A 16434-nucleotide genomic window follows, 5' to 3' on the forward strand; every position below is an offset into this window, starting at 1 on the left:
CAAAAATTTTATTCCTCTAAGAAACCAGAAAACTTGTTGGAAGCTACAAATGTTTTTACTTTTTTACTTTTATTTTTTGAAGATTATTTATTTGAGACAGGGGGAGAGAGTGCCCAGAGGGAGAAGGGGAAGCAGGCTCCGCACTGTGCAGAGAGCCTGATGCGGGGCTCGATCCCAGGACCCTGAGACCATGACCTGAGCCGAAGGCAGACACTAGACCAAATGAGCCACCCGAGCTCCCCTACAAATGTTTTCAGAAGAAAGAACTGAAATGAAGATAACATTTTTGGTTTTCTATAATATATTCTTAAATTATTTTAGATGCTAATACATCTTAATATTTTATCTAAAAGTTCCATACAGAAGTTTCTCTACTTTGGGAAACACAAACAAAGCTATGCACCTGAGCAGAACTGTGTCAGCCAGGCCCTCACTCCAACAGAAGGTGCTAACTGCCTCCTGCACACCATCCCCTTGAATTTGTGAATAAATGGGCTTTTGAGGACCTTTCTAAAATTGCACCTGTTTCAAGTGCAGGAGCTTCTTTTATATAACATTCAGGGAGGGGCGCCCGAGGGGCTCAGTTGGTGGGGGGCTGCCTTCAGCTGCAGTCGCGTTCCCGGGGTCCCGGGATCCAGCCCCTCATCTGGCTCCCGGCTCAGCAGGGAGTCTGCTTCTCCCTCTCCCTCTCCCTGCTTGTGCTCTCTCTCTCTGTGTCAAATATATAAGAATTCTTTACAAAAAAAAGTTGAGGTAGTCTAAAGACATAATTAAGAGCTCAGAAGACATACGAAGACACAATTTATGAAGACATATTCTGAGCAGAGAGCCTTACACAGGTCTTGGGCAATGGTGGCCACGTCCTTCTGGATGACTCTGTAATTTACTACCTTCAGTGAGCCACAGACCCACAGTGATAAAAACAGTAACTCAGTTGTTATGAACATTCCATTCATAACAAAGAATTTTTTTTTCCCCCACAAAGCTGTGAAGTCAATAACAATACAGTCAAACTACAATTCCAGACTAACCACTCAAAAGGACACAATCAGATGTGATTAGCACCAGGCTTTAATCAATTTAAAAAGTCCCCCACACTGAAATGACTACCCCAGGCCTTCACATTCCATGCCTCCGGTTTTCACTTTCCCTTATGGTTGAGCAGAGAGCATTCTACCTGATGGAGATGTCCAAGGAAAGCCTGGGCCTGGGCTGTTGAGATGGCTCCTCCAACGGGCACAGGCTGCTTCTGAAAGTCCAGACCATTGGTTTGTGTGCCTAGAAAGCAAGCAAAAGCACGTAACTGTTAAAAACAAACTCAACTGAAACAAGCACTAGACTTTAGTCACAAGCATTGATCAGGCATACTATTTTGTAGAAGCACTTTCCTAAGTACCCCCAGGGACGAGAAGGGATTTACAGCACAAGGTTTTCTCTTCTGAAGGGAGGACTGTGGGACAAGTAAATGAACAGAAAGCTTAAGAAACAGAAACAAATATATAAATACTGAATTCTAATCGTAAGATGGTGTTACAGAATTCAGAAGCGATGCAGGGACTGGGGTCACAATAAGCATGGCACTCAGGCCTTAAGGAAGAGATTACCATCACTACTACTGTTGTAAAGAATGGTACAGACAGACTTCCAAGGAGGGATTGACGCGCTCTTCTGGTCTCCCCATTCTCAATATTTGGCATGGGCAGAATAAATTCACTGGGGACTCTGCAAGATGACTGATTCTTATTTATTTATTTATTTGTTTGTTTGTTTGACAGAGATCACAAGTAGGCAGAGAGGCAGGTGGGGGTGGGGGGGAGAAGAGGCTCCCTGCTGAGCAGAGAGCCTGATTCAAGGCTCGATCCCAGGACCCTGAGATCATGACCTGAGCCAAAGGCAGAGGCTTAACCCACTGACCCACCCAGGCACCCCAAGGTGATTTATTCTTAACTTACATTTTTAATACATGATAATCTGATGGCAAAAACAGCAAATTTACATGATAAACAAAATAGTTTTACTGATTTCTTCAATCCTAAAGTATAGATTGCTGTAATTAGCAAGAACCCTGCTATAATTATAATCTTCCAAATGTTATGCCTGTGCATTTTAACCACTTATGCTGCAGTCTGATGATAGGATAGGACTAATCTATGGAAAGACATACCATCCGAATGTTCAGAAATATTTATTAAGGATATAATACATTGTTTTCAAACTATAATATCCAGATATAATTTAGAAATTACCAAAACTCCATGTATGCAATAAAATGTAACAGACCACAGGAACCTGCAAGAATCACTAAGGCTCACAAATGTGGCCCTGAACTTCCGCTTCTGACCACTCAGACAACCTCCTTTCCCGTCCTCACTCCAGTGTGTGCACACAAGGAGAACGCTGGTCAGGACAGGATAAGCCAGAACCTTAAGCAGTATTTCTTTTTTTTATTTTTTTTTAATTTTTTTATTTTAAAGATTTTATTTATTTTTTGACAGAGAGAAATTACAAGTAGACGGAGAGGCAGACAGAGAGAGAGAGAGAGAGAGAGAGAGAGGGAAGCAGGCTCCCTGATGAGCAGAGAGCCTGATGCAGGACTCGGATCCCAGGACCTTGAGATCATGACCTGAGCCGAAGGCAGAGGCTTTACCCACTGAGCCACCCAGGCGCCCTTAAGCAGTATTTCTAAATGGCTACCCACTTCTGCCATTATATATCCGAACTAACATCTGGCAAATGTATCACTTTAATAACAATAATGAGGCAGATCACATGACTCCAAGGAACTATTTAAGGTTTCCTTGAGATAATTATAAAAGGAGTGTCTATACATATCCCCTCCTTAAAACCTCATAATGGTTGTTCTTTTGTATTTTTTTCCCTGGCTTCCCGTAAGCAGAAAACAAAAGAATCATCTAGACATACAAAGGTTCACTTTCATTGGCCACATGCAGAAATTTAATTATTTTAAAGTTACACATTCGGTCATTAGCTGCTGTCTCTATTCCTATGCAGAAAATCATTACTGAGGTTGATTTTAAGATTGTTCACCCTTAGAGAATTATGCTCCATATATATTACACAAATCCACAAGGCTAAAAGAAGACAAGGTTTTGAAAAACGGAGACAAGCACCCAAAGATTAAAACATCACCAATATAGGAACTCTTCCAGAACCAAAAATTTCACTCTCATGGAGACCATGAAACTTCTACACACTGGTTCCACTATCAAGTCACCGCAAAAATGATATACCCCTTGTAAATCACAAAGCACTATAAGAAAAGACTGCCTAATTTCTACCTCTGGTACAGAGCCTACGGCAGTGGCCTACAGCTAATGCTATTTAAGTATCCTGGCTCTACCAGCTCAGAGGACACATAAAGGCAGGACACCCAAAGCTAGTGAAGTACAAGAACATTCCTAGACAACAGTTCAGATAAACAGAGATTCAAGATGCAAAAGAAGGTTTTTTTTTGTTTTGTTTTCTCAGTAAAATTCTGAGCCTCCACGAGGAGGTAAGGGATGGAAGAAAGTAGATATCACATAGAAATCATTCTTGTAAATCATAAAGACCTAAATTGGGCTAAAAGGAAAAGAGAGGGGAACAGACAGACAGACACCCATACATACACACACATTTAACATAATTTGAAGACAGTACAGGGAGACAATTATGGTGGGAGCCAAAACCAAATGCGTGTCAGAGAAAATAGAACATCCAAATAAAGAAAAGGGGGAATTAACAGGTTGGGAGAGAAGGTGAACGATGTAAGAAGATTAAAATAGCACATACAGAATTTGAGAAACCCCAAAACATGTAAGAAAAGTGATCCAGAAGGCATTTAGAAATGACAAAGTCCAAAGCTAAAGATTCTATAAGATTGCCACAAGAACAGTGTTACTGAGGCAGACTTCAGAGATCTTGAATCCAACCTTCTTATTTTATTGGTGACAGATTAAGGAATCTTTTTTTTTTTTTTTTTTTTAGATTTTATTTATTTATTTGACAGAGAGAGAGATCACAAGTAGGCAGAGATTCAGGCAGAGAGAGAGAGAGAAGCAGGATTCCCGCTGAGCAAAGAGCCTGATACAGGGCTTGATCCCAGGACACTGAGATCATGACCTGAGCTGAAGGCAGCGGCTTAATCCACTGAGCCACCCAGGCGCCCCCAGATTAAGGAATCTTAAGTGAACTGTTCAAAATGTCATAGATACTTAGTGGAAGAGCCAAAATAAGGACAGGGTCCCCTGATTCTGTGTGATTACTCACAGAGAAGTGATAGTTGTAATCTGGAGTAAAAATGCCAATCAAATAAGAGTGGATACAGAGAGAAGAAGCCTGAATATAAGAGAGCACCTACATTAGAAAATGTAGAGACAAAGAACCAGAGAGGAAGCAGTGAGAAAACAGGGAGAAAAAAAAATTTAAAAAATCCTCCAGGACTAGTGTGCTTCAGGAGCCAGATAAAAGAATCCTACAAGGATGGGGTAGTTTACTACTGTCAAATGGTACAGAACAGGATCAAATACTGAACTAGAAATTAATCCAGATAGTCTAAATGAAAGGCAGTTATAAAAGAAAGGCCAAAACTTAATGAAATAGGGAAAAAAACACATAACAGAAACACCAACTTGGTTCTTTCAAAAGAATCATATAGCTTACAAACTTCTGGTAAGATTGAAGAAAAAAGTAAAAGGGAAGGAGCAAATAATTTAAGGATAACAGAAAGAAGGACATAATAAAACAAATGCTGTAAACATAATAAAAAATGCTGCTAAAAACAGAATATCATGAACCAATAAAATATACACCAATAAAATTAAAACTGAGAAATGGAGGTTACTCACTAGAAAAAATAACTTACCAAGACCGACTGAAGAAGAAATAGGAAATGCCAAGGGTCCTACAGCATTTGAAGAAATGTAATATGTAGGTAAAAATCTTCCCAAAAGGAAAAATGAAAACCTCAACAATTTTACTCTGCTTGCTTCCAGAAATCAAAGGGACAAATAATTCTAATCTTAAGTAACTTTTCCAGAGTATGGGGAAAAAAGGGAAACAATTTCTAAGGTCATTTTGTGAGGTCAGCATAACCTCACTACCGAAACCTAAAGAAGATGAGTAAAGAAAACAAAACAAACAAAAATACATGTCAGTTTTACTCACAAACAAACATAAAAAATCCTAAATAGTATTAGCAAAAATAAGCTAATAAGATAAAATATTTGGAGTTTAAGGGTTAAAAAAACCAATGTGATTCATCACATTAATTAAAGGGGAAAAATCATTTAATTGACTCAAAAGATTAAAGAAAATCCTTAGATAAAATTCAATATCCACCTATGACATAAATTCTACGCATAGGAACAGAAATAAATTTCCTTAACTTGATAAAAATTAACATTAAAAGCATTCCCGTTAATATTAAGAACAAGAGGGCGCCTGGGTAGCTCAGTGGGTTAAGCCCCTGCCTTTGGCTCAGGTCATGATCTCAGGGTCCTGGGATCGAGTCCCGCATTGGGCTCTCTGCTCAGCAGGGGGCCTGCTTCCCTTCCTTTCTCTCTGCCTGCCTCTCTGCCTACTTGTGATCTCTCTCTGTCAAATAAATAAATAAAATCTTAAAAAAAAAAAAAAAAAGAACAAGATAAGTGTGCCAGCTACTGAAAGCCTCAGGCAACAAACAAGGTAAGAAAAGAAAATACACCAACTGCAAAAAGAAACAAAACTTTCTTTCCAGATGATTTTTATAATGTATATAGAATATCCTGAGAAATCTAATGATCTATTTCTAGAATAAGAGAGTTTAATAAGGGGATCTAATCAGTATGGACATAAGATGTTAGAGCTAGAATTCAGAATAACGATTATAAAGATAATAGCTGAGCTTGAAAAAAGCATAGAAGACACTAGAGAGTCCCTTTCTAGAGAAATAAAAGAACTAAAATCTAATTTTTGAAATCAAAAAGGCTATTAATGAAATGCAATAAAAAATGGAGGCTCTGTTAGGATTACTGAGGCAGAAGAGAGAATTGGTGAAATAGGCAACAAAATGACAGAGAATAAAGAAGCTGAGAAAAAGAGAGATAAACAACTCACTAAACCACAAGGGGAGAATTTGAGAGATAAGTGATACCATGCAGTTAAATAATATTAGAATAATTGGGATTCCAGAAGAAAAGGAAGGAGAAAGAGAGAGAAGCAGAAGGATACTGGAGCAAATTATAGCAGAGAACATCCCTAATCTGGGTAAGGAAACAGGAATCAAAATCCAGGAGAAAAGAAATCCCTCCCCAAATCAATAAAAATAGGTCAACACTCCTACATAGAACAGTGAAACTTACAAATCTCAGAGACAAAGGGAAAATCACAAAGGCAGTTTGGGACAAGAGATCTGCAACCTACAAGGGTAGAAACATTACGTTTGCAGCAGACCGATCTGCAGACACCTGGCAGCCAGAAAGGACTGGCATGATATATTCAGGGCTCTACCTGAGAAAAATATGCAGACAAGAATACTTTACCCAGCTTGGATGTCATTCAAAACAGGAGTGGCAAGAAGTTTCCAGGAAAAACAGAAACTAAAAGAATTTGTGAACACCAAACCAGCCCTACAAGAAATATTAAAAGGATCCTCTAAGCAAAGAGAGAGCCCACAAGTACCGTACACCAGAAAGGAACAGAGACAATATAAAGTAACAGTCTCTTTACAAGAATACAATGGAACTAAATTTGTATCTTTCATTAGTTACTCTGAATGTAAATGGGCTAAATGCCCCAATCAAAAGACAGAGGGTATCAGATTGGATAAAAAAAGCAAGACCCATCCATATGTTGTCTGCAAGAGACTCATTTTAGACCCAAAGACACCTCCTGATTTAAAGTGAGGGCGTGGAAAACCATTTATCATGCTAATGGAGTGCTAATGGACCTCAAAAAAAAGCTGGGGTAGCAATTCCTATAACAGAAAACTTAGATTTTAAACCAAGTACTATAATAAGAGATGAAGAAGGACACTATGCAATTAAAGGACCCATTCAACAGGAAGTTCTAACAATTATACATATTTATGCCCCTAACATGGGAGCAGCTAATTATATAAGTCAATTAATAACAAAATTAAAGAAACACATTGATAATAATACAATTAATAGTAGGGGACTTTAATAACCCCCTCACTGCAATGGAAAGATCATCTAAGCAGAAGGTCAACAGGGTAATAAGGGCTTTGAATGACATACTGGACAAAATAGACTTCACAGATACACTCAGAATCTTATATCCTAAAGCAACATAATACATATTCTTCTCCAATGCACATGGAACATTCTCCAGAGTAGATCACATCCTGGGTCACAAATCAGGTCTCAACCAATATCAAAAGACTGGGATCATTCCCCGCATACTTTCAGACCACAATAATTTCAAACTGGAACTCAATCACAAGAGGAAATTTGGAAAGAATTCAAATACATGGAGGCTAAAGAGCATCCTACTAAAGAATGAATAGATCACCAGGAAATTAAAGAAGAATTTAAAAAATTCATGGAAAGAAATGAAAATGAAAACACAACTGCTCAAAATCTTTGCAGTGTAGCAAAGGTGGTCCGAAGAGGGAAGTATATAGGAATACAAGCCTTTTTCAAGAAACAAGAAAAGGTCTTAAGTACACAACCTAACCCTATACCTAAAGGAGCTGGAGAAAGAACAGTAAAGGAGAAGAGAAACCCAGCAGGAGAAGAGAAATCCTAAAGATTAGAGCAAAAATCAATGACACAGAAACCAGAAGAATAGTAGAAACTAGGGGCTTTTTATTTGAATTATTAATAAGACTGATAAAGCCCTGGCCAGATTTATCAGAAAGAAAAGAGAAAGGACCCAAATAAATAAAATCATGAATGAAAGAAGAGAGATCACAACCAACACTGAAGAAATACAAACAATTAAAAGAACAAAGATATTATGAGCAACTATATGCCAGCAAATCAGACAATATGAAGAAATGGATGCATTCCTAGAGATGTATAAACTACCAAAACAGAACCAGGGATAAACAGAAAACCCGAACAGAGCCATAACCAGCATGGAAATAGAAACAGTAATAAAAAATCTACAAACAAACAAAAGCCCAGGGCCAGACAGCTTCCGAGGGGAATTCTACCAAACATTTAAAGAAAAATTACTAACAATTCTTATGAAGCTCTTTCAAATAGAGAAATGGAAGGAAAACTTCCAAATTTCTTCTGTGGCCAGCATTACTTGATCCCAAAACCAAAGACCCCCACCAAAAGAATTACAGACCAATATCCCTGATGAACATGGATGCCAAAATTATCACCAAAATACTCAGCCAATGGGACCCAACGGTACATTAAAAGGATTATTCACCACAACCTAGTGGGATTTATTCCTGAGCTGCAAAGTTGGTTCAACGTTCACAAATCAATCAATGTGATATAATACATAAATAAAAGAAAGGACAAGAACCGTATGATCCTCTCAATAGAAAGGATTTCTTTCTATTTTCAATAGAAAAAAATGCAGAAAAAGCATTTAAAGTATAGCATCTTTCTTGACTGAAACTCTTCAGTGAAGGGATAGATGGAACATACCTCAATATGATAAAAGCCATCTACAAAAAGCCCACAGAGAAGATCATTCTCAATGGGGGGAAATTGAGAGCTTTCCCCCTAAGGTCAGGTACACAGCAGGGATGTCCACTATCACCACTGCTATTCAACACAGTACTAGAAGTCCTAGTCTCAGCAAACAGACAACAAAAAGAAACAAAAGGCATCAGAATTGGCAAATTGGCAAAGAAGTCAAACTTTTGCTCTTTGCAGATGACACAATAGTCTGTGGAAAAGCCAAAAGACTCCACCCCAAGGACTCCTGGATGGCTTGGTCAGTTAAGTGTCTGCCTTAGGCTCAGGTCACGATCCCAGGGTCTTGGGATTGAGTCCTGCAAACTCCATTGCTCTGTGGGGAGACTGCTTCTCCCTCTGCCTATCCCTCCACCTGTTTGTACTCTCTCTCCCTCACTCTTTGAGACAAATAAATAAGTCTTTAAAAAAAAAAAAAAAAAAAGACTTCACCCCAAAATTGCTAAAACTCCTACAGGAATTCAGCAAAGTGGCAGGATATAAAATCAATGCGTAGAAATCCGTTGCATTTCTAGACACTGACAATGAGACAGAAGAAACAGAAATTAAGGAATCAATCCCACTTCAATTACACCAAAAAATGTAAGATACCTAGGAATAACCTAACCAAAGAGCTAAGGATCTATACTCTCAAAGGTATAGAACACTTACAAAAGAAATTGAGGAAGACACAAAGAAATGGAAAAACATTCCAGGCTCAAGGATTAGAAGAACAAATATTGTTAAAATGGCTATGCTACCTACAGCAATCTATGCATTCAATACAATCTCTATCAAAATACCATCATCATATTTCACAGAGCTGGAATGAACAATCCTAAAATTTGTATGGAACCAGAAAAGACCCTGGATAGCCAAAGGAATGTTGGAAAAGAAAAACTGAAACTGGTGGCATCACAATTATGAACTTTAAGCTCTATTACAAAGCTGTCATCAACACTTCAGTATGGTACGGGCACAAAAACAGACAAAAAGATCAATGGAACAGAACAGAGAGCCCAGAAATAGACCCTCAACTCTACGGTCAACGAATCTTCAACAAAGCAGGAAAGAATGTCCAATGGAAAAAGGACGGTCTCTTCAACAAATGGTGTTGGGAAAACTGGACAGCTACATGCAGAAGGAAACTGGACCATTTCCTTATACCACACACAAAAACAGACTCAAAATGGATGAAAGACCTCAATGTAAAACAGGAATCCAACAAAATCCTAGAGGAGAACACAGGCAGCAACCTCGTCAACCCTGGTCGCAGCAACTTCTTGCTAGACATGTCTCCAAACGCAAGGGAAACAAAGGAAAAATGAACTAATGGGACTTTATCAAGATCAAAAGCTTTTGCACAGCAAAGGAAACAGTCGAAAAACAAAAAAAGACAACCTACAGAATGGGAGAAGATATTTGCAAATGACATATCATATAAAGAGCAAGTATCCAAAATCTATAAATAATTTGTCAAACTCAACATGCAAAGAAAAAATAATCCAATCAAGAAATGGGGGCGCCTGGGTGGCTCAGTGGGTTAAGCCGCTGCCTTCGGCTCAGGTCATGATCTCGGGGTCCTGGGATCGAGTCCCGCATCGGGCTCTCTGCTCAGCAGGGGGCCTGCTTCCTCCTCTCTCTCTCTCTCTCTCTGCCTGCCTCTCTGCCTACTTGTGATCTCTCTCTGTCAAATAAAGAAATAAAAATCTTTAAATAAAAAAAAAAAAAGAAATGGGCAAAAGATATGAAGACATTTCTGTGAAGAAGACATCCAGATGGCCAGCAGACACATGAAAAAATGCTCAACATCACTCGGCATCAGGGAAATACAAATCAAAATCACAGTGAGATACCACATCTCACACCAGTCAGAATGGTTAAAATTAACAAGTCAGGAAAGGACAGATGCTGGCAAAGATGCAGAGAAAGGGTAACCCTCCTATATTGTTGGTGGGAATGGAAGATGGTGCAGCCATTCTGGAAAACAGTGTGGAGATTCCTCTGAAAGTCAATGTTTATAGCCAAAGATTCTATGTCCAGATGTCCATCAACAGATCAATGGATAAAAACGATGTGGTATATAAATACAATGGAATATTATGCAGCCATCAAAAAATGAAATCTTACCATTTGCAGTGATGCGGATGGAACTAGAGGATATTATGTTAAGGGAAATAAGTCAATCAGAGAAAGACAATTATCATATGAGTTCACTGATGTATGGAATTTAAAAAACAAAACAGAGGATCACGGGGAAGAGAGGAAAAATAAAATAAGATGAAATCAGAGAAGGAGATATATTGTAAGAGACTCTTCATCATAGGAAACAAGCTGAGAGTTGCAGAAGGGGAGGGGGATGGAGGGATGGGGTAACTGGGTGATAGACACTAACGAGGGCATGTGATGTAATGAGCAGTGAGTATTATATGAGACTGATGAATCACAGACCTGGACCTCTGAAACCAATAATACATTATATGTTAATTTTTAAAATAAGAATTTAATAAGGTTACAGCACACGAAATTCATTTTAAAATTGCTTTTATACACCAAATGAAAACATTTTTGAACAATATTCTTTTTAACACTTCGAAAATATAAAATCCTGGGACTAAATCTATGAAACTATAGCAAGTCCTAATCAGTGGAAAACTATAAAATCTTATTTAAAATTGTAAGAAGACATAAATAAATGCTCATTTACTGGAAGACTCAACATTATAAAGATATCAATCAATTCTTTACAAACTGATCTTTGGATTCAAAGCAATTTCATATCAAAATCTCAACAAGTTATTTTCTCTTTTTCCTTCCTTTCTTTTCAGTGTTGGTGTGTGTGTGTGTGTAATTGAGAGCTTGATTCTAAAATTATTTAAAGTTTTTTTTTCCCTCCAATAATCTCTTACCCAACATGGGGCTTGAACTCATGATCCCAAGATGAACAATCACACGCTAGAGGCACTAGAATTCTAAAATTGATCCAGAAGGGCAAAGGGTGAAAATGCCTTTTTTTTAAAAAAAGCAAGTTGGGATGTCTGGGTGGCTCCGTCGGTTAAGCCACCGCCTTTTGCTCAGGTCATGATCCCAGGGTCCTGGGATCGAGTCCCGCATCAGGCTCCTTGCTCAGCAGGGAGCCTGCTTCTCTCTCCACCTCTGCCTGCTTGTCCATGTGCATGCTCTCTCTCTCTCTGACAAACAATAAATAAAATCTTAAAAAAAATTAAAAAAGCAAGTTGAGGGACCCATACTATTAAGATATTATGAGCTATAATAGACCAACAATAATCAGAACGGTGTAGTATTTGTAGTAGTGACAAACAGATCAGATTAGAGTCTGGAAGCCACACGTATCTTTAGACACTTGCAATGCGATAGGTAATACGGTACATCAGTGAGGAAAGGTTGGAGTTTTCGATAAAAGGATAACTGGGTATCCATTTGGGAAAAAAATGAAATTAGATCAATACATACCGTACAAAAGAAAGAGAGGAAAAAAGGGAGGGAGGGAAGGAGGAAGGAACGAAAGTTTCAGAAGGATTAAAAGCCTAAATGTAAAGTACACAATTATTACATTTTCAGAAGACAAACTAAGAATACATCATTACAAACTTGGGAAAAGGATTTCTTTACCAAGACCCCAAAAATGAAAAGATTTAAGTTTACTTCAAAATTAAAAGCTGTGTTCATCAAAGTGCTATAAAAAGAGAATGTAAAAGAGAAAATATCTGTAATACATACACAACAACAAAGGATTAGTATTCAGAACACACAGAGAATGCCTATGAATCAATAAAAAAAACCTCAAACCAACAGAAAAAAGCCCAAATGAACAGGAATTTCACAGAAGAAACATAAATTGTGCACAAACACTAGAAAAGGTTCAGCCTCCTTGGAAACTAGGGAATTGAAATTAAAATCCCAATACAATACCATTTTATAGCCACTAAATTGGCTAAAATTACAAAGTTGGTTAATACCAAGTTGTGGCCAGACTGTGAAATTCTTATCTGCTGTTGGTAGCAATATGAACCAGTACAAATGCTCTGGAAAAGTGGCCGGCAGTCCTGGAATTGCACTGGAATAAGCTCAGGTCGTACCCTCTGGAGACTTTCATGCACCATGCATAAGAGATAAGTACGAAATTACTTTATATCAATAATGTCTGTAGAACAAAAGCCTAAAAATAACCCAAATGTCTGTCAACAATAGAATGGATAGAAAACTTGTAATATCTTCATATAATGGAATATTATATCCAGTGAAAGTGAATTATAAACATATGCACTAACTTGGATGAATCTCAAAAATATAATGTTGAACAAAAGAAACTGGTCAGAATATAGTATGATTCAATATAGTATGATTCAATTAACAGCAACAGATGAATCTAAGTATGATTTGAGTATGACAGTAAATATACGGATGAAAAAATTTGAAAAGAAAAGCAACGTGACCATTAACACTGAATTTAGGATGACTGTTACCTCTGTGGCAGAAGAAGCGACGATGACCAGGGTGGACCCTACAGCGGCCTCCTGGGACAAGGTAACGTTTTGTTTCATAGAGTGGTAGACACAGGAGTACTTAAACGATACATACATGTTTACATACAGGTTTCTAAGATTATTACATTTACATTAAAACAGTAAACCATCCACAATGACCAAATAATTGCAGTAAAATTTCAAGGACACATCCAAGTGGCAAGGAGCAAAGGAAAACGCATGCGGTCATGAAGCCAAGCGTGAGGGCGCGCCTTGCTTTAGTAGGTCCGGCAGTGGCGGGAGTGAGAGGCGTATAGGCTGCGGGTGGGGTGGGGTCTGGGGGTTGATCAAGCCATACATACCTCAGTATTTTGAGGAAAGATTCTATGGGAAGGGATACACTGATGATGATTTAGAACCAAATGGGGTGAAAAGATGGGACAGACTCTTGAAAGCAATGAGAAGACACATAATTAAGATTGAAAAATGGAGGATCATAATAATGAAAAAGGATATTTCTTAAAGGCAAATGAAAAGGAGAAGATGGATGAAAGAAAAAAATATAAAGCAGAGGGAGGTGGCCGGCTCAAATCAGTACAATTTTCTCGGTAATCAAAAGGTAGCCATTTTCAGAAAACAAAAACAGCAAGAGAGAAAGAAAGTAGAAAAGTTCTGGACAAGGGGGAACAGTTTGCTCATTTTCACTGTTCCTATTGTTTTTGTCCATAACTGAGAATGGAAATCTATACTTCCGAACGCTCATGTTACAGTATAAATGGGGCAGGAAACATAACATACTAGGGAGGGAAGGACAGAGATAGGAGGAGAAGAATGGGGGAAGGAAGGACAGACAGAAACCCAAGGTGATATCGTCACGGGAGGGTCTGCAGATGGCCTCCGCCATCTTCTCTATGTCTCAAAGTCCCAGGCAGTGTTCAACATGCAGCTGGAGTCTACCCCCTTTAAGGGCCAACTTAACTAGAAAAATCTTTCCCAAATCTTTTTTTGGAGGGGAGAGGGGGCGGAGGGAGCGGGAGAGAGAGAATCCTAAGAGGGTTCAAGCCCAGCTCGGACCCCAACACAGGGCTCAATCTCACGACCCTGAGATCATGACCTGAGCTGAAATCAAGAATGGAAGCTCAACCAACCGAGCCACCAGATGTGCCAACCTTGCCCAAATCTTAACGCCTCTATGGCCTAGTTTTTCTTAAGTAAGGACACTTAATCCTTACTGAAGAGATAACGTTAGTGTTTTTCAACAGATCAACATGTTAAGGCCAGAATTTAAAACTTACAGTAATGTATTTTCGTAGTCTCTTTAGGATACAGCAATGTCGAAAGAAAGCCATATTTTAAAAAGAAAAAAAAAATCTCTTTTTTCTAATGTCAGTAGCCTCAGATTCTTTGCTAAATGCATGGAAATGCATATGTTACAGTGGTGCTCAGACCAGCATTCAGAATCACTCACATCACCAAAGAGAATTAAATCAGAGTAAAGACGTTGGTTATAGAGATGTGAGATTTCTGGAATCCCTGAAAATACTTGTAAATATTCCTGGATTTCAAAGGAGGATCAAAAATTATTAACTCTGAGTGGAGACCTAAACATTGAATATATATAAGGGCAAGGTACCCTTTTTTCTTCTCGGATCTGATAAGACCCTACTTGGAAGGAGAGTGTCACAGGCAGCTGCTCACCCCCACCCAATTAAGGATGTTGGGGACAAGGGAGAAGCCACGTTAAATACACTGCACCTGTGCTGAGGCTTCTTTGCTTCCAGTAACAGTTGGTATCTCTGGCTAATTAAACTGGGAACTTACTCTCATCTGCAGCACACGTGGTCTCCCCTTACAAATCTGATCCGCCTAGAACTCTACGCTCCCTTTACTGTTTTTAATCTATTCCGATAGTGACTACTTTGGAATACTGATACAGAGATTATCTGGCTATTTTCTAAATGATTAACTTCTTAACCAATAGCTTTGTCCATCTTTACAACTGAAAAGAAATCTCTCCTTTCAAATGAACGGTTTTACCTTTATAGGAACTACCTTCTGAGAAACCTACTGTTATGGCTGTATACGTGAAACTTAGGACTGAATCATCTCCCACGTGCACAGAGACTATTCTTTCCGCTCAGGCACACTTTCTGCTTTTATATAATTATTTAGGTATAAACAACAACAAAAGAGAACCAAGAATATATTGTGCAGAGGAGAGAGCCTCCTGGAAGAATAAATGCTATATTCAAGTTACTGTGCCAAGTGCTGAGGTATGTAAAGAAGAAAACGACACAGTCCTGTTCTTAAGTAGCTCTCAGGCCCGTTAACTCACTCATTAAAGAAAAACTCACCAAATATCTATGTGGCAGACGCTGTTCTAGATGCAAGAGACAGAACAAGAAAGAAGAGAGACAGAAACCATGTCCTCATAGAGCTTACATTTTAGTGTGGGGAAAGAGACAATACAAATGAAAAAATACTGAACATTAGATAAAAATAAGTGCTAATAAAAAAATAAAAGAAAAAGGAATAGGGAGTCTGGTGGAGGTGCAGAGTAACCACTGTGGTTCTAGTTCCGTAAAAGGTACACACAGCATGGCAGGGGCAACAGCAGCGGATACTCACACACGGGGACTGGGACCCAGCAAGGGGCCCGTAAGGAAGAAGGGAAAAGGTGATTCCAGGGAAAACTTCTTGGAGGCAACATTTTGATTGAATCTTAAGAGGATGAGATGGAATTAACAAGAACTGGCTATTTGAAGAAGGAAAATGCCAATTTCTCTACCAAAAGTAGAGGACATTGTAGTATAAGTTTAACATCCAGGAATCCAAATGAACAATTTTAGACATTCTATTAGGTCCTCGGTTTACAAAGGTAAACAAGTCATACTCCCACACCAAAAGTTGCTCACAGCTAGCTATGCGTGACAGACAAGAACACAAATAATTATAATGTAAAAGACAAGCACTTTAAAGAAGTTACCTAAAAAAGATGGCAGAAAGTAGTACACAAACAGAATCAAGTACATTCACCGTCCTCAAACAAAACAAGGCAGAATATGGTATTTGCTCAAAGAAAGGTACAAAGTGCTTTGCGAGTTCTAGCACGGTTAAGAAAGGGAGATTAGGATATAAAGGTGGTTTAGGATTACATAGTGAGGCCTGACCCACCACGGTATGAAAAGCGAAAATTATTGGTTCAGATGTAAATACGAGCTGATTACTAGCCACTGCTCATCTCATTCTCCAAGACAGTCTGACCATAACGCAGAGGGAGATACACAAAGACACTACTGGAAAAAAGA

The 16434-nt window shown here is 38.6% G+C and overlaps 1 protein-coding gene across 3 annotated transcripts in view; it reads right to left on the minus strand.

Moving 5' to 3' along the window:
- POU2F1 (POU class 2 homeobox 1) overlaps positions 1-16434 on the minus strand; it is a 175134-nt gene that overhangs the window by 41260 nt on the left and 117440 nt on the right. For all 3 annotated transcript variants that reach the window (XM_044266996.1, XM_044266995.1, XM_044266997.1), the window contains exon 3: positions 1178-1278. In XM_044266996.1, the coding sequence (XP_044122931.1) occupies positions 1178-1278 (101 nt within the window). The remainder of the gene's footprint in view (positions 1-1177; positions 1279-16434) is intronic.

The sequence above is a fragment of the Neovison vison genome, chromosome 10 (genome assembly GCF_020171115.1).
Source record: "Neovison vison isolate M4711 chromosome 10, ASM_NN_V1, whole genome shotgun sequence".
Taxonomy (NCBI): Eukaryota; Metazoa; Chordata; class Mammalia; order Carnivora; family Mustelidae; genus Neogale; species Neogale vison.